At 41.0% G+C, this 18,434-nt stretch overlaps 1 protein-coding gene across 7 annotated transcripts in view; it reads left to right on the forward strand.

The window, feature by feature from the left end:
• Window positions 1–18,434, forward strand: part of STAMBPL1 (STAM binding protein like 1) — a 49,975-nt gene that overhangs the window by 18,758 nt on the left and 12,783 nt on the right. For 2 of the 7 annotated variants that reach the window (XM_061162122.1, XM_061162121.1), the window contains exons 2-4: window positions 9,371–9,453; window positions 11,966–12,183; window positions 16,198–16,273. In XM_061162122.1, the coding sequence (XP_061018105.1) occupies window positions 9,424–9,453; window positions 11,966–12,183; window positions 16,198–16,273 (324 nt within the window). In that variant the 5' untranslated portion in view covers window positions 9,371–9,423. Of the gene's footprint in view, window positions 1–186; window positions 271–8,489; window positions 8,578–9,370; window positions 9,454–9,687; window positions 9,751–11,943; window positions 12,184–16,197; window positions 16,274–18,434 lie in introns of those variants that run through there. The other 5 variants (XM_061162124.1, XM_061162126.1, XM_061162123.1 and 2 more) reach the window with 5 other exon arrangements.

The following is an 18,434-nucleotide window of genomic DNA, read 5'->3' on the forward strand; positions in this document are numbered from 1 at the left end:
CTGATATCTATAATAGAAGTCTATATCACTTTACTTTCCTAACCATTTGATGTGAAAGGGGGCTGATTTTTTTTTTATCTTCCTACTGTGTGCCAGGAACTATAATAGAATTTTGTTTGTGTGTTTGTTTAAATAAATTTCCATTCCAGTTCTTCTGGAAAGCTGTTATTTCTCTCCATTTAATAGATGAAGATAAAGTGCACAAAAAAGTTAAATAAGACACCATAGCACTCCTGTCTCGCAAGTGGTAGAAGCTCGAATCTCCTACAGGTATATGGCCCCAAAACCTGAACTGTTGGGTTAAGACTCTGCAATGGCTTCATCCTGGTGTCAGAACGAAAATTGTACTGCATATATATGAGAAATAATTCTTTTATGGCCCAAAGTGCAACTTGATTGCACTCAGAGTGGCCTAGATTTACCTCAGAGTAATTTAAAGTGTATGTTGGGTGTGATGATTTATTTAATAATCTTTCCTGAAGCAACTGCATTCCTGCCGATTGATCTAATGTAAACCACACTGTCGAGGTGTATTTACCTTTGGTTATCCTTCTGAGGATGGGCTTCCCTGGTGGCTCAGATGGTAAAGAGTCTGCCTGAAATGCAGGAGACCTGGGTTTGATCTCTGGGTTGGGGGACAGCTATCCACTCCAGTATTCTTGTCTGGAGAATTCCTTGGACAGAGGAGTCTGGCAGGCTACTGTCCACAGGGTTGCGAAGATGAGTGACTAACACAACGTCCTTCTGGGGATAGGAGACAAACACCTGATCCCCAATGAGTACTTGCATGTAGTACGTAACAAGCATATAAAAAATCAATAAAAGCTAGTTCTCATATTTGGATCAAATTTCATATTTATCTTACCAATATTTTAATACAAAGAAGATACCCTCTGGGTCACGGCATATTTATGATTTACACATATTACATAAAAATAATCTTTCAAGTATAAAAAAATAATCTTGGGTTTTAATGTCTGAATCCTTCCAAAAATAGCAAGAGTGGGCTTAGGTCATTTTTTTTTTTTTCCTGAAGCAGGTCCCAATCTGTAAATGTGTGACTCAGGAGCTCCATCTTTCTGCGTCTGTCATTAAAGGCATGGGAGTGACCCTTTGCTTCCTTTTATCTAAATCAGATTAGGTCACTGCAGCCCACGGCCTAGGTTATGATCATTTCCTTTATCTCCAGCTGTAAACTGCACCCTTTTCTTCCTGGAAAACATGAACTGTAACCCAGTGGGGAGAAGAAAGGCTGCTGGATTGACCAATTAGAAATGAGACTCCAGGACATGCATGAGGTGTTCTGGCCTCTCTCACCTGCCAGCAGCCTACACCTGCTTATCCAGTTCTGTACAGTGGTCAGTCTGAAAGGAGTGCCAGGGAGCCAATGACATGTTTGTGCGAAGGTCTCACTGGCTGTCTTGTGTGCCCTGTCTGTAAGGAGACTGTTCACTGCCTGGTTGGTCTGTATTCTATACTTTGTATTCTGGAAAATCTGGTTCTGTGTGTGCAAGGAGGTCAGGATTCTGAGCTTACACACACACACACACACACAAAGTAAGAAAAAGATGGAAAATTAAGGGAATTAAAAATTAAGCCTCAAAAGGTCACAAAAGAAACATTGTGTTAACCAGTCAGACATTTTCCTCTCATTCTTGACCTGACTTGCTCCTGGCTATAAAGTGCAAGATCTTAGAGCTGCTTCCACATTTCCTTGGGGGCAGTTGAGACACATAGACCTCCAGGTGGGACCCTGAACCCAGAAGGATCCTGGTGTTGGGTGTAATACCTTGAGGGCATAGAGAGAGTGAAAGTCAAAGCTATATCAGTTTGGGAAGGATCGTGCCCCCTCCCAGGCCACTCTTGACTGAGACTTGATTTTTGCCCCACCTCCTCTGGGAACTGTCAGGAATTGCTCAGATGGTTCCTGAAACTACTTGTTAGCTGTTCCACGGGGTACCAGGGTTGGTCTCCGTGTGCTCATTGTAAATATATGGTCCCGATACCCCTCCTGTGCCTGATTCCCCTACACTGTTGTTATGTGAGGATGAACAGAGAGAGGACTCTTTACTCTTTAAAAGGTCCATTCAAAGAGGAAATATGGTTGTGTCTTTGGAACCTACAGTCCAGAGATAAAGGCAAGAAAACAGGAGCTCTAAAACAAAAAGAACTTTCAAGAGGTATCTTACAGGCTAAATGTATCACAAGGCTGTAGTTTAGATGGTATCAAGCTTCAGGAATATGGGCTCCTCTGGGAGCAGAAAATAGGGAGCAGGTGGGGATTAAATCAGGCATTCCTGATGAATGTTTTTGATTAGTTGTAGACCACTCTGAGTGCTTCCTGGTAGCTCAGCTGGTGAAGAGTCCATCTGCAGTGTAGGAGACTCTTTGTTTGATTCCTGGGTCAGGAAGATCCTCTGGAGAAGGGATAGGCTACCCATGCCAGTATTCTTGGGTTTCCCTGGTGGCTCAGATAGTAAAGAATCTACCTGCAGTGTGGGAGACCTGGTTCCATCCCTGGGTCAGGAAGGGCATAGAGGAGGGAATGGCAACCCACTCAGTATTCTTGCCTGGAGAATCCCCATGGACAGAGGAACCCGGTGGCTACAGTCCATGGGGTCACAAAGAGGCAGACACAACTGAGCGACTAAGTACAGCAGAGCACAGACCACTCTGAATTGATGGAGTGGTGAGGAGCCCGGTTGTGAATGAGAGAAGTGAGCCTGGGAGGGTACAATGGAGGATGACTAGCAAGTAGATAATGAAGTTGGGACTCATACCCAAGCTGAAGCCAAAAGCTGTCTTTGCACTATCTGTTCCTGGAGCCTCAACTTAAAAAAAAAAAAAAATTATTTAGGCTGTGCTGAGTCTTAGTTACAGAACCATCCTAGTTCCCCAATCAGGGATCGAACCCAGGCCCCCTGCATTGGGAGTGCAGATTCTTAGCCACTGGACCGCCAGGAAGTCCCAGAGCCTCCACTTTGAAAAGGGACTTTATATTTTATTTGTGTATGATGTCGAATCCTTTCCCTGTGCCTTTGGCATCCTCTGGGGTGTCCTGTTTCTGTATATTTCTGATCCTCCAAACTTCAATATTTATCTTATCTCTAGCACTCGAAGTCACCTTCAGTCTGTCTTCCCATGATAAGTGCTGAAATGTGAGGATCTGGAGAAGACAGCATTTCCAGCATCATGCCAACTCTCTCCTGTCATTCATGTTACATGGATTACTTCCTTCCTTTAAGGACTATTTGCTTATTATTATGCACTTAATCTGTCTTTCCTTCTGCTGGAAATGGAGGAAATACTAGACATCGTATTGGCTTGATCCACTGCAGTCAGCAGTGTCTGTACCCCGCAAGGCGCCATCACCTCTCCCCTCCTCCCTTGCTGCTCGTAGTCCATTTTCAATAGCACACCCCAAGGTCACTTTTTAAATTATACTGCCATAGATGTCCCTCATTTGCCCATAGCCCTAAATAGTTCCCCATTTAACTCTGAGTAAAAGTGAAAGTCTGTATGGTTACCCTGTGGTGACCTCTTACTTCCCTTGCCTCCCTGGTTTCATGTCCCACCACTCTCCTCTCCACTCATGCTGCTCCTCTTGCTTTTTCTCAAACACAGAAAAAGACGTGTTGCCGCTTTAGGGCATCTTCACTGGCTCTTTCCTAATCCTCAATCTCCTTCAAGCCCCTGCTTCTTTTTGGCTTCAAAGTGGTGTGTGTGTGTGTGTGTGTGTGTGTGTGTGTGTGTGTACGGGCGTGCATGCTCAGTCGTGTCCAGCTCTTTATGACCCCATGGACTGTAGCCCACCAGGCTCCTCTGTCCATGGGATTCTCCAGCCGAGCATACTGGAGTGGGTTTTCACTTCCTTCTCCAGGGGATCTTCCCAACTCATGGATCAAACCCACGTCTCCTGTATCTCCTGCATTGGCAGGTGGGTTCTCTACCACTGGGCCACCTGGGAAACCCTTGAAAGTGATACCTATCTTGAAAACGCCATTTATTACCTGCTGCCCAAGAGACGCCCTCTGCAGTGTTCCTGATTTTCTTACTTTTTTTCAATAACACATATTACCTTCCAGCTTCTATACAGTTTATTTATTGAACAAGTTTATTCTCTGTATGTTCGCTCCACAAGGGCAGAAATCTTTGCCAGTTTTGTTCACTGATGACCTCCACATACCTAGAACAATGCCTGGCACATTCTAGATGTTGAGTCCTTGTTTGTTGAATAAATATAGGATTGAATTAATAAATTGACTATTAAGAAAATTAAATGAGCCACCTGTAAGTTCTTAAAGGCTGGTTAGCGCCTTTGGAAGATACGTTTTAACACAGATCTACAGCCAAATATTTACTAAGCTTTTGTTATATTCCTGGGAATGTGATGGGAAGTGTACTGTATACTTTAAGGGAATTACATTTTCATTTGTTTGACAAATTGTGTGTGTGTGTGTGTGTGTGTGTGTGTGTAGGGCTTCCCAGATGGTTTAGTGGATAAAGAATCCACCTGCAATGCAGAAGATGCAGGTTCAATATCTGGGTGGGGAAGATTCCCTGTAGGAGGGCTTGACAACCCATTCCAGTAATCTTGCCCGGAGAATCCAATGGACAGAGGAGCCTGGCAGGCTATAGTTCATGGGGTCACAAAGAGTTGGACATGACTGAAGCAACTGAGCGTGCATGCATGTGTGTGTGTACATATATATGTACATATGTTTATGTGAGTGTATATATAGACCTTATTATGTAGGAAGCACTGTTAGAAACTTAGGTTAGAAGACAAATAATAACAAATAAGTGTTCCAAGTATCAGGCTCAGCAGAGCCAGATTCTCTGATTTTTTTTTTAAGAGAAGCTTTAATCTGAATTTTTGTATGAAATCTCTCAGTTTTTAAATGTTGATAACTAAATTAGAATTTCTAAATTTACTGTGACAACAAAATTAAATATTTGTCACCACCATATGTTGCCTTTGGGCTTTGCTTATAATATCTGCTAGTTTGAAGGATAACATAGTATCAATTCAGAAGCAGTCTGAAACTTTTAGATGATAAGTGGATCTTAGAGGATGGGCAGGATTTAGGTGTGCTGTGGGGAGGAAAGAGGGAAGGAGTATTTTTCTGTGGCTTCTGGTACCTGGAGCAAAGGTGTGGAGGCAGGACAGGCAGAGTGCTGACACCAGGGCTGGGGAAGGGTGATGGAGGAGGTATATTCTTAGCAGTAATGGCAGTAGTCTCCCTTGGGTTATACTGAACTATCCTTTTTAGGTTAAACTTACTGCATTTGTCAGTATACATATCTAAACAAAGTATTAGGTAAGACAGAAACTTATCTCTGTCATAAAGGTCTGAGTGTAAGCAAACTAGAGTGCTCCTTTTCTTAGTTCGCTAAGGCTCATTCTCATGAGCCAAAGATGGCTCAGCTGCAGGTTAGCATTCCAGCCAGTGGGAAGGGAAGGGAAGGATGGGTGAAGGCCATGACCCTTTCTTTAAAGGCAGGATCCAGACTTTGATCACAGTACTTGTGGTCACACCCCATTGGCCAGAACACGGCCACATCTGATTCCAAGAAAGCCAAGAAATGTAGGTTTTTACCCCGGTGGCTATAAAAAAGTTACATTTTAATAGTAGAAAAAGAGAATGGGTATTGCAGATTATATAGCCATCCATCACATTTGCTCTTGTGAGGTAAGGTATCTCTTATTATGTCCTCAATTTTCTAATTGTTTTGGTAAGACTTCAGTGGTAGAAATGGGAGGTCATCCTTTTTTAAAAAAAAATAGAATTATATTTCTTTCTTTATTTTCGGCTGTGCTGGGTCTTTCTTGCTGCACGGAGTTTTCTCTAGTTGCAGCAAGCAGGGGCTACTCTCCAGTTGTCATGTGCAGGCTTGTCATTGCAGTGGCTTCTCTTGTTGCAGAGCATGGGCTTTAGGGTGCTAGGGCTTCAGTAGTTGCAGCTCCCAGACTCTAGAGCACAGGCTCAATACTTGTGGTGCAGGGGCTCAGTCGCTTCACTGTAGATGAAATCTTCCAGGACCAGGGATCAAACCTGTGTCTTCAACATTGGCAGGCAGATTCTCTACCACTGAGCCACCAAGGAAGCCCCAGAAGGTGATCCTTGACAATCATTTTTTCATCTTTTAGATTCTTGTAGCCCACTGTATTTCTGGTTAAATCAAAGTAGCTATCAAAGTAGCTTGGTGAGGTTTGTTTTTGTTTGTTTCTTTGTTTGCATAAAAGGTCTAGAGCAGCTGGTTTTCAATTTTTTTTGTTGTTGTTCTTGGGACCCCTTTGCACTCTTAAAAATTACTAAGAACCCTGAAAAGATTTGTTTCTGTGGAGTAGCGGTAAAGAGAGGTTTAACTATTGGTTTTCATCTATAGCAACTCAATCAATTCTGGTGTTTAAGATGTATTGAATTAAACATTTTATACATCTAGAAGCTCATTATGGAAAGCTTTGATTTCTGTGCACACTTATCATTGCTTTTGGCCACCCAGCCCTGCATCTACCTTTTCTCACTCGGCAGGTCCCGCTCTGCCTCCTATGGAAGAGTGAAGCACTAGATATTTGCACTTTCAACCACCTTCGCAGCCTGGCTGTAGGCATGTGACCTAGGTTCTGCCGGTCAGATGCACTTCCATCTTATATTTTGAAATAGAAACCAGTGACATGAGAATGTGTGTTGCAGCTCCCCAGATGGTTTCCAGGACAGCAGCTGGTGTTGGCAGTGGAAGCCATCAGCGACAGACAGCAGGCCACAGCTGCTGTGTGATTTGGGGTGATGTTCCCAGATATGTAGCCTCCAAGCCCAGTTTCTCCAGCCCTCTTGGAAATTTGTGATCCTTCCATTATCATTCTGTGGGTTCTTTGCTTGAAACTGAGAATCCTGCTTGATCCATTCTCAGATGCAGTGTCTTTCAAAGCATTGCTTGGAAGTTTCACGAATCAGAATTACCTGGGCCACATCCTAACAATCCGTGCCTGTCGGTGGACTTGAAACTAATGGATCCAGAATCTTTTTGAGTTCCAGGAATCTGAATTTCACTTATTTTATTTTTTCTTCTTTGGTCATGCCAAAGAAGCTTCCTTAGTGGTAAAGAGTCTGCCTGCAATGCAGGAGACCCAGGTTTGACCCCTGAGTTGGGAAGATCCCCTGGAGAAGGAAGTGGCAACCCACTTCAGTATTCTCGCCTGGAAAATCCCGTGGATGGAGGAGCCTGGTGGGCTACAGCCATGAGGTCACAAAGAGTCGGAGACAACTGGGCGATTAACACTTTCTTTGTTTGGCCATGCCACCTGGCATGTGGGATCTTAGTTCCCCCGACCAAGGATCAAACCCACCCCCATCCCTGCTATATTGGAGCACAGAGTCTTAACCACTGGACCACCAGGGAAGTCCCAGCAACCTGCATTTTAAACATCTGGGGTTTATATGATTTTAGAACTGCTCTCCTAAGGTTTCCAACTTCTTAAATTATTTGTGCTCTGTTTAAAGATCTGAGTAAGCCCTCAAAGAATTCACTCTCTGTTTTTAGGAGACTCTAATCAATGAGTAACTAGTATTCCCTGTCCTCTTCTCTCTCCACCCAGCCTCAAATTCTCCCTAAGCCTCTTTGTTCTGTCTCTTCAACTCTTTTAATGTCTTTTTTTCCCCCTGGCTTATTCTCCCTGAGAAGTAGTAATTCCCCCAATGGGATTGCCTGTGTTCAGTGGTCCCAGGATTGGTTTGGATTTTAAAACTATGCCGTGACTGGGGCTTCCTGCAGGTCATTTCTTTCTTGGGCATTTCTGCAGCCTACTGGTCTACAGCTTACTTTTACTGCAAGGATCACTGGAGAGAATGAAGGGGAGAGATCGGAACATACTGAGTGACTTTCCTTGGAAAGCTTTTCATTCATGGATTCAGGCCAGAAAATAGCACAAAAGGATTGAATAATGTACCTCTGAAGTGTCTAGTATCACAGAAGGTTATAACTTGAAAGAAGCTTAGTCCCCTCATTTCATGAATGAGGAACTGAGGAGAAGTTATGTGTCCAACATCACGTAATTGATTAGTGGAGTTTAAAAGCCAAAATACATTTAGAAATGGGAAGTGATAATGCAGTGCTTGGTCTAAACTAGCATACAAAGGAAGGAGACTAGCATTTATTGAGTGAGTATTTGAACTTGGGTACATTCACTTAACATCTTGAAGTCTCAGCTTTCTCAGTTGCAAAATCAAGATTCTAATAAGAGCAAGCATTGATATGATATTGACTGTGTGCTGGGAACTGTTCTAAGCACTTTATATGCTAAGTCACTTAATCCTTACCACATCGACATGACTTAGGTGCCATTATTTTTTCCCTTTATTCAGATGCACAGAAAGCTATATAATTTACCTGCAGTCACCCTGATAAAATATTCTGTTTTCTATTGCTGCATTACAAATCACCCCAAGCTTCATGTGTCAAGACAACATATATTTATTATCTCACAGTTTCGTGGAGTCAGGAGCCTAAGCAGCCTAGGCATAACTAGGTCCACTGCTCAAGGTCTCACAAGGCAGCATGGAGGTGTTGACCAAGGTAAGGATCAGATCTGAGGCTTGAGGTCTTATTCTAAGTGCACGTCATTCTTGGCAGCATCATCTCGCTGTAGCTATGGAATTCATGATGACTGAATCTTCAAGGTCAGCAGAAGAATGTCTTTTTCTTTGAAAGGTCTGCCACTCTGGATAATCTCCCTTTTGATGAACTTAACGTCAAATGTTTAGGGGCCTTAATATATCTGCAAAAATCTGTTCATCTTTGTCATATGACAGGACATAAACATGGGAGTAATGGTCCATCACCTATGCCATGTTTTGCTGAGGTTAAAAGCTAGTTACAGGTCTTCACTACACCCAAGGGGAGGTGATTATGTAAACTTGTGGACCCCAAGGGGTGGGTATCACAGTGCCATCTTAGAATTCCACCTACCATAGCCAGGAAGACTTAGGTGAAGCCCAGACTGGCTCCAGGTCTAAGAGTCCATGCTTTCAGTCACAATGACCTTCTTTCTCCTTCTGAAGCAAGTAAACCCACTTTATAACCTTGCATGGTGTTCTAAGAAAGATAACACCCAGCAGATTCTTCCTGGGTACTAGGCAAGAATTAAATCTCTTCATACCTCCTGTTTTCAAAGTCTGCTTCAAGAAACCTTATAACCACCTGCAGTTTTGTACTTTCAGGAGGAAATTTCCAGTAGTCTCAGATTATATAACTTATTGCAATTGGTTCATATTTTTTTCTCAGGCAGAAATAACCCTGGGGTTGGGAATATGAGACCTGAGTTCTCAAGAAATAACCCTAGCTCTGCTTTTTTTTGCCTTTGAAACAGATGAAGTGATTGAGAAGAAACAGTAAACATCGTCATCTTGTAGACAGGACAACATGGATCAGCCGTTAACTGTGAACTCCCTAGTAAGTGGCACCAACTGGTATTTTACATGTGGTTCGAAAACCCAAAAAGAAGAACAGAAACACACCAAATGTGAAATGAGTCACAACTGCTTCAAGAAGTTAAACACTTGCCGTTTTCATCCACCTGTGTGGTCCTCTCCTTTGAGGAAGTGACTAATAAAACCATCTTTGCTACAATTAAAAATAATTCTTTTTTTTTTCCATGGAAGTATGAAATTTTAATTCTCTGGTTTGGTTCCAGGAGTGTAATTCTTTAGCACGACAGCAGAGAGAATTTCAGAGATGACATTGTAACAGGTACTTCAACTGTTCTGTGCCTCAGTGTTTTCACAGATGAAAAATTAGAGCTATTACTACCTTGTGTAGTAATAGCTAAGGAAGCATCTTATGTTTAACACTGAGATGCGGCTTTGGGATCCTTGTGTAAGTGTACAAATACCTGAAACCCTTGTCCTTTTCATCTCTTCCCTGTACAGCCAACATAGTACACACCTTCTTGAGCTACATCTTAGGAGAAATAATGTGCTAGAGAGGAAGTAACAGGGGCCTAGGGATCCCATCGGTTTATTGTGTGTCCCAGATCAGCCTCTGAATGTGAATATAGCAACATTATATAATCTCCATGGCCCAGTTTTGTACTTTGCACCTTACGACTTTTGGAAACCATAATTTTAATGTTACCAGCCCATCACTGGGGCTTGATAAACAAAGGTTGTCATTACCATCCACCTTCTCCTGATGACCCTCCCAAACCCACTCACTGAACTTGTCCCCCTGGGGGCAGCAGTATACTGAATACCCTATCACAGAAAGCTGAGCACCAGAACACACACAGACGGCCTAATGCTTGCTCTGAAATAGGGTAGTGTTCTCTGTCTGTGGAAAAAGACCTTCCCAGTTGCTCAGTCGCTTTTGTGAGTATGTCTGAGGGGCAGAAAGTTGTAGGCACTTTTCATTTTCTGACACTGTATTGTCAAGACTGCCACATTTCCACCTCCGCAGAAGGAGTCATTTTCCTGGAGCTCCTCATGTGTTTTTCTAGAGCATTATGTGAAAATAATTAAAATGTTAGTGGACCTGTCGATATAAAAAATGAACACTAAAGCTTTGTCATCTGGAAAATTTTATTTATATCCAAGAAGTTCATATTCAAATGAAAAATTATCGATTGATGAAGAGTTTAGGCTATTTCCCAGTTTATCTTTGAAATCAGTTTTAAACTTAAGTAGAGTAGCACCATTCCCATAGATGAAAAATAAATATTTTTTTCTTCAGGTAAAAAGATAGTCTAATTATAATCACATTGTTCCCTTTCTCTCTTCCTCCTTTATTTGATATATTTATTGGTTATCATTTGTGTTACAGGGAATATACTATATTCCAGAGCACAAAGATGAGTGTAAAATGATTCCTTTCCTTCAAGGAGCTTATTAGGAGTCAAAAATACTTGTAAACAAATAATTATAGCTCAGCATAGACTGCATAGTGAAAAAAATGGACAAGTTACTTTTGTGCATACAGGAGGCTGGAAGTCTGCCCTAATTTTCCTAGATTTTTTTCTGATGTCACTGAAGCATTAATCTGTGGTCATATCAGCATTATTTGGTTACATGGGGTTTATGCTGCTTCCTCACCTGCAGAGCTAAGAAGCTGCCACAGAGACTGTGTGTCCCTCAGAGCCTAAGAGATGTGCTATATGGCCTTTAACAGAAAAAAAAAAAAAATTTGTTGACTTTTTCACCTTTCAGAAGCACTGACTTTTTATTGAATAATTATCCTGAACTTATATGTTCTGTGTTTTTCCAAATGTGTATGTGTTTTTATTTATAAAATACAAATGTATTAATATCACAGACCCTTTTTCAGTAATTATTATCATCATTTTCTTAGCCAGGGATGAATTAACAGTGTAATTATGTTGGGGGTGGAGGGAGGAAGGGGGGAAGTGGTGTGTCCATATGCTGAAAAAGGCTTCTTCAGAACTTATTGGTGGGGTTTTATTCACTTGGTAAAGATGCAAAGAGGCCTGGAAAGTTTCTTATTAAACTAGATGTATTCTGGAATAGAATTGAATACATACAGTAACTTTGGATCCAAAACATGTCTTGGAGACCCTTCCAGTATAATGATATGATCTCTGCCCTGGCAGGAAGCCATCTCTTGGCTTACTTTCGTAAGGATATAATGGTCAATGATATTTTACCTAAAATGACCTAAATTTTACCTAAAATGACATTCGCATACCCAGGAACTGCCCCTGAACTGTAGCTGAAACCTGCAAGAGATCTTAGTCCAAAAGAGTATATGTTTACCCTGCAGATATGTGCTTTTTTGGTGTGCAGACCACATGTTTAAGCAAAAAGACTTCACTTTTATCTTGTTATTAACTCATTAAAAAAAAAAAAAAGCTTTCCTTAGGTACTGATGTCAGATATTTAGTACTAAAAATACATCTATAATTTCAGTCTGTTCATTTCTTCTTATAACCAGAGATTCAAATTTGGCTCTGCAGAGAAAGTTAGCAGCGATGCCAGACCACACGGATGTCTCCCTCACTCCGGAAGAACGAGTCCGTGCCCTAAGCAAGCTGGGAGGAAACATCACCATCAACGAAGATATCACTCCACGCCGCTACTTTAGATCCGGAGTAGAAATGGAGAGGATGGCGTCTGTGTATTTGGAAGAAGGAAACCTGGAAAGTGCATTTGTCCTTTATAATAAATTTATAACGTAAGTATTTTATCTTGGAGATCTTTGAAATGAGAACATTGGGAACAAATATTTACATGCTATTTTGATGAGACAGCTTCGATGCCAGGCATGTATTTATACTCAGATCAAATTTACAATCTCCAGAAGCAGGAGAGGGCCAGGTTTTTAAGTTACAAAGTCATTACTCAAAGGTGTCCCAATATCGTCTCTGAGGCTTAGGGGTGGAAGATCAGAGATGAAGTGAGATGCAGGGATGTATATCCATAGGCCAGCATTCTCTCTCTTCACAAAATTTCTTGTTCCCTGTCATTCTCCCTTCACAAGAATGCAAGCCTTTGAGAGCAGACGTCTTATTGTGGCTCTATCTAGAGCATCTGAAAAACGTGCCATTAACATTCTTGAAATTTAATTTGATGGGTTGAGACCAGGGGTAAATTGACAATCCTAGGAAGGAACTTTTTGGGGGACAGAGTGTAGTAGTTGCTTTAACATTGTAGTCAGTATTTCTTAAAGCAATTATTTAGCTGTGTAAGAATTGTTATGTATAAAAGATCTTCCAATATATTGAAGGTGGCAACATCAAAATAGTCATGAAAAAAATATCACACTTCACATTAGATAGATATTTGTTAATAGCGTATCCTCATTTGAACTAAAAAAATGGAATTTGGACTTTCTGTACCAATTTGCCATCTTACTGATTGTGAAGATCTCCTGTTACCAAAAGTGATCTCATCAGAGCCAAAGCCCTTATTTTTGTTTCCACTGAAAATCAGTCATTGATTGGTTGTATTCATTTACTTGGGGATTTAATCTGAGAACATGCAAGAAGTTGAAAAGATTAATTGTTTTTTAAAATTCGTTTTTGGCTGCGATGGATATTTGGTGTTTTGTGCAGGCTTTCTGTAATTGTAGCCATTGGCGGCTACTCTCTAGTTGTGGTGCTGGGGGGCTTCTCACTGAGGCGACTTCTCTTGTGGAGCACAGACTCTAAGCGCAGGGGCTTCAGTAGTTGCTGCTCTCAGGCCATAAAGCCCTAGCTTAGTAGTTGTGGTACACAGGCTTAGTTGCTCCTCAGCATCTTCTCAGACCAGGGATCAAACCTGTGTCCTCTGCGTTGGCAAGCAGATTTTTATCTATTGCACCACCAGGGAAGTCCAAGATCAACTGTTTTAAATGCTGCATCCATGACTCTACCATGGGTGAAATTAAAGGCAATTAGTATGGTATGAAGAGTCAGACACGACTGAGCAACTTCACTTTCGCTTTTCACTTTCACGCATTGGAGGAGGAAATGGCAACCCACTCCAGTGTTCTTGCCTGGAGAATCCCAGGGACGCGGAAGCCTGGTGGGCTGCCGTCTATGGGGTCATACAGAGTCAAACACAACTGAAGCGACTTAGCAGCAGCCGCAGCAGTATGGTATGCAAAGTGGTCTCTTCATTTTATTCACGTTAATTAACTTATTGGAAATTTAGAGAATGGTTGGCAACATTCATTTTAACTGGGAAAAATCAGAGACTTTCGAGAAGGTTAAGAAATAACTATGAAATTGGATGTTATCAACTGTCATCGATAGCACACATTTTCCATTTTAGTTTCTGAAGTGGAAATTACTAATTGATAATATTTTTTTCACCTTCTGAGTTTTACACACACATACTTGTGGTAAAGGGCCACTATACTATCTGAAGGCTTCTCATTGGCACCAGTGGTAAAGAATCTGCCTGCCAATGCAGGAGACCCAACAGACTTGGGTTCGATCCCTGGGTCAGGAAGATCCTCTGGAGTTAGAAACGTCAACCTACTCCAATATTCTTGCCTGGAAAATTCCATGGACAGAGGAGGCTGGTGGGCTACATACAGTCCATGGGGTCACAAAGAATTGTTCATGACTGAGCGACTGAGCACACACATATACTCTCTGAGTTACTGTATTTGAATTCTCTCCCATCACTAACAATATGATCATTGGTTCAGTTATCCTCTGTGAGTTCAGTTTCTCATCTGCATAAATTAAAGGCTTATTATAAATGAAAATCTGAAGTCTCTTCAACTCTGCATATCAGTGACTTTATTCTACATATAAAAGACTTAGGCAACTGACACCTTATGTAGTTTATTTAAGCTTTAATTTTCTCATTTGAAAAATAAGAATTATAATACCATGCCTATGCATTCAGTAGATGAGATATGAGTGTATATGATTTGTAAACAACAGAACATCAATAATTATAAATGAAGGTTGCTCATCCATGTCCAACTCTTTGCAACCCCATGGACTGGAACCTGCGAGGGTCCTCTGTCCATGGGATTCTCCAGGCAAGAATCCTGGAGTAGATTGCCATTCCATTCTCCAGGGAATCTTCCTGACCCAAGGATCAAACCCAAGACTTCCGCATTGCAGGCAGATTCCTTATCTTCTGATTCCTTACCTTACTGTCTGAGCCACCCACCCATGGGTGTAGATATTCTTAGTGGTCACAAACTCCTCCTTTCCGTAAAGGAGACCTAGCCATTCTGCAGTTAGGAAGATATAAGGAGTTCTGGCTAATGAAATGTGGAGGAAAATTACATGTATCAGTTTCAACCTGAAACAATCAGAAGTCCTTAGTGATTCTCCAGTCCCTTTTCTTTCCCTGACCAATGTTTCAAACAGAGCAACTATAAGATACCAGGGTCTCCATCGGTTTCCATCCTGCATCAATTTGGGTTCCCAAGTATCTGAACCGTCTCAGAAATCCCACTTATACTGGTACCAACCATGCCTGGGAAATAAACATTTGTTATTTTAGGACCCTTAGCTTTTGAGGTTCATCAGTTACTGCAGTATCGCCTAGCCTCTTTCAGCCAATAAAAAACTAAGTAGTTAATTGAAACATGTCTGTGGTAAATCAATAATTAAACAATTTCAGAGGAAGGAAGAAGGTGCTACTATGATAATCAAAACTAGTATTTGCTCTAAGGGCCATTTGTTCATTTAACAAATATTTATTGGGCATTTATTATGATGAGATGGACACTATTCTACAGGCTGAGGATACATCAGTAAGAGGTAAAAAAACAAACAAACAGAATTTCATGCCTTTGTAGAAGCAAAATCTTAACTTTACCTGGAAACAATGAACCTGGTTTGCTGTAAGGATTTCCCTTCATTTTTACTGTCCCTTGTTCCTGAAAAGGTGATGAAGAATAATTAACTATTAATTAGCACCTCCTAATCCACTAAGGATTCTGGCTGACATTTATCTGAGTTATGAATTTTCATATATGAGTTTTTAATACACATATATCTACCATGCCAGGCTTCCCTGGTGGCTCAGCTGGTAAAGAATCCTCCTGCAATGTGGGAAACCTGGGTTCAATTCCTGGGTTGGGAAGATCCCCTGGAGAATGGAACAGCCACCCACTCCAGTATTCTGGCCTGGAGAATTCCAAGGACTATTCCATGGGGTCACAAAGAGTTGGACACGACTGAGTGACTTTCACACCATGGCACTGCTGATTCATCAGTGGCCCTTTGAATCTGTTTCTGTGAGAGGTGTTTTTATCCGTCTTTCCAAACTCTTACATTTTCATGTGGTACTCAGTGTTGCCAGCACTATACACAAGTAAAATGGTGCTCTAGTGGGGTTAAGTGCTCAAGACCTGAGAAAAACTAAAGTGATGTGATCTGTTGGGGAGCATCCTGACTTTAACACTCTTAACCTCAGTGCTTAGTTTGCTGAGCTTAACTCCTCCATAATGCCAAAATCATATTTATACCAACCTTTGATGGCAGATGGAAAGAATATAGGTTAAATAAAAAGGAAAATGGCAACTCACTCCAGTATTCTTGGCTGGAAAATCCCATGAAGGAAGAGCCTGGCAGACTACAGTCCATAGCGTCACAAAGAGTTGGACACGACTGAGCTCACATAAATAATGTTATTAACCATGTCCTTTTGAAAAGGAGGTTCATTCTTATATTAGAAACCATCACTGAGCTTTTTCTGTCATATAACTCTAAGGATGTGTTTTCTCTTTCTCCAGTTTGTTTGTAGAAAAGCTTCCCAACCATCGAGATTACCAGCAATGTGCAGTACCCGAAAAACAAGATATTATGAAGGTATTGAGTGATCAACTCTCCCGGAGGTTCAAGTCCAAGTATCCATTATTGATTCATCCCTTTCCTTTCCTCCTCTGTCTAATCCTCTCGAGAGTTTCAGTGCAAAAAAAAAAAAAAATCATTCCATTAGCTATGATATTTCGATCTCTTCTTAGACCTTTAGTCATCATTACTGTGGGATGTCTACTTAAAACTGGGAGAAGAAAAGAAAAAAAATCAAGAATGCACTTGATCTTACGATATGAAGAAGGTATTATTTTATAATTGCTCTCAGAGATTGAGAGAACAGTTGTCTATTTCCCCATACTTATTTAAGACAATCATTTTGGCTGGTTTTGGTTATTCCATACAATTCTCAACTAATACCTATTTGAAAATCAGTGTTGATTATCAAGGCAGTAACAAAGTTCTAATCATTTTCTTCTTATAGTACTCACCTCTTAGACAATGAAGTGTTTAGTGAGTGACCTGAAATATTCCGAAGGAAAAGGAAGACTATTGAAGTGTATTTATTTAGCATCAATATTTGCTACATATATAGTTTCAAATATCTTTAGCTAAGAATATATCCTCTTAGATAACATTTAAGCAATGTTTTCCATTTATTTGTCTTAAGTAGTTTGGGTTGATTTTATATGATGGAGATAATGTACACAAAGTCAATCACAACATGAAATTTTAAATTACTCTCCAAAAATATTTTACCACATAATGGAATAAAAACTCTCTTAGCCAGTTACGTCGGGCTTCCCTTGTGGCTCTGGTCATGAATCCTCCTGCAATGCAGGAGATGTGGATTGGATCCTTGGGTCAGGAAGATTCCCTGGAGAGGGAAATGGCAACCTACTCCAGTATTCTTGCCTGGGAAATCCCATGGACAGAGGAGCATGGTGGGCTACATTCCATGGTGTCACCAAGAGTCAGACACCACTTAGCAACTAAACAACAACAACCAGTTATGTCAGGCCTAAGGGTGCCTGTAAGTAGAACACAAATGGTCATCTACATTGTTAAATTTCTGTACACTGTCTGAAGGGTCATTCCTTATCCAGCCTTTGTGTAACATTTCCCTTCAGTTCTCTTGTTCATTTAATGTCAGAAAGTTCTGGATGGAAACCAAGGTCTTAGGCTGCCAAGGTGACTCTTTTACTCTAATTTGGTGGTGGTGGTTTAGTTGCTAAGTCATGTCCGACTCTTGCAACCCCGTGGACTGCAGCCTGCCAGCTCCTCTGTCTATGGGATTTTATAGGCAAGAATACTGGAGTGGGTTACCATTTCCTTCTCCAAGGGATCTTCCCGGCCCAGGGATTGAACTCAGGTCTCCTACATTGCAGGCAGATTCTTTACCGACTGAGCTACGTGAGAAGCCCACTCTAATTTAGGATTATTCTTATTTTCACTTACAGAGAAAATAAATTCTCCAAAAGCATATACATTTTCTGTTTGTGCTCATTGAATAAATGGATCGATGGATAACAAAAGATTAAGAGCACAGAAATTTTAATGGAAGAGCTTAGCTAGAGTTAGGAGTTTTGGATTTTAGTCATAAGGAGGCCATCAGTCAGTTGTATGACGCTGGACAAGCCTTTTGATCTCTCTGAGCCTTTGTTTCCTCATCTCTACTAAGGCTGGTGTCGGTACTTGGGTGGTATTTTCCTGCCATCAAGAATCACTGAGAAGTTGTCTGAGATACAGATCCCAATCCTTTCTCTGAATATGTTGATTCAGTAACTCTGGGGTTAGGCCTGGGGGTCTACATTTTTATAAAAGGTGCCTCAACTGCTTTTTACAGTCTGTTAAGCCTAGGGAATCTCTACTTACCGTGTTTTCCAGTGTCCCTTTAACTATGATGCCATATAATTTACAAACCATGGAATGTGCAGTTACAAATCCACTACTGAAAATGAGGTGCCTACCTATACAAAATGCTTACCTAACCAGTGGCGTCAATAAAGGTCTTACAAAGGGGGTAATTTTTTCTCTTCTCTACTGAAAAGTTGTATTTTGGAGCCCTAGAAAATATTGATTTTTCCACCTTCCTGTTTGGTTATTGGTGTCTTGATTTCTAATACACATACCAGCTGTTTTTCTTTCTCAGCTGATGATCTGAAAGACTATACTGAAAATTCTACTAATCAATATGTATATATATATTTTTAAA

This window comes from Dama dama, chromosome 15 (assembly GCF_033118175.1).
Source record: "Dama dama isolate Ldn47 chromosome 15, ASM3311817v1, whole genome shotgun sequence".
In the NCBI taxonomy this organism is placed as follows: Eukaryota; Metazoa; Chordata; class Mammalia; order Artiodactyla; family Cervidae; genus Dama; species Dama dama.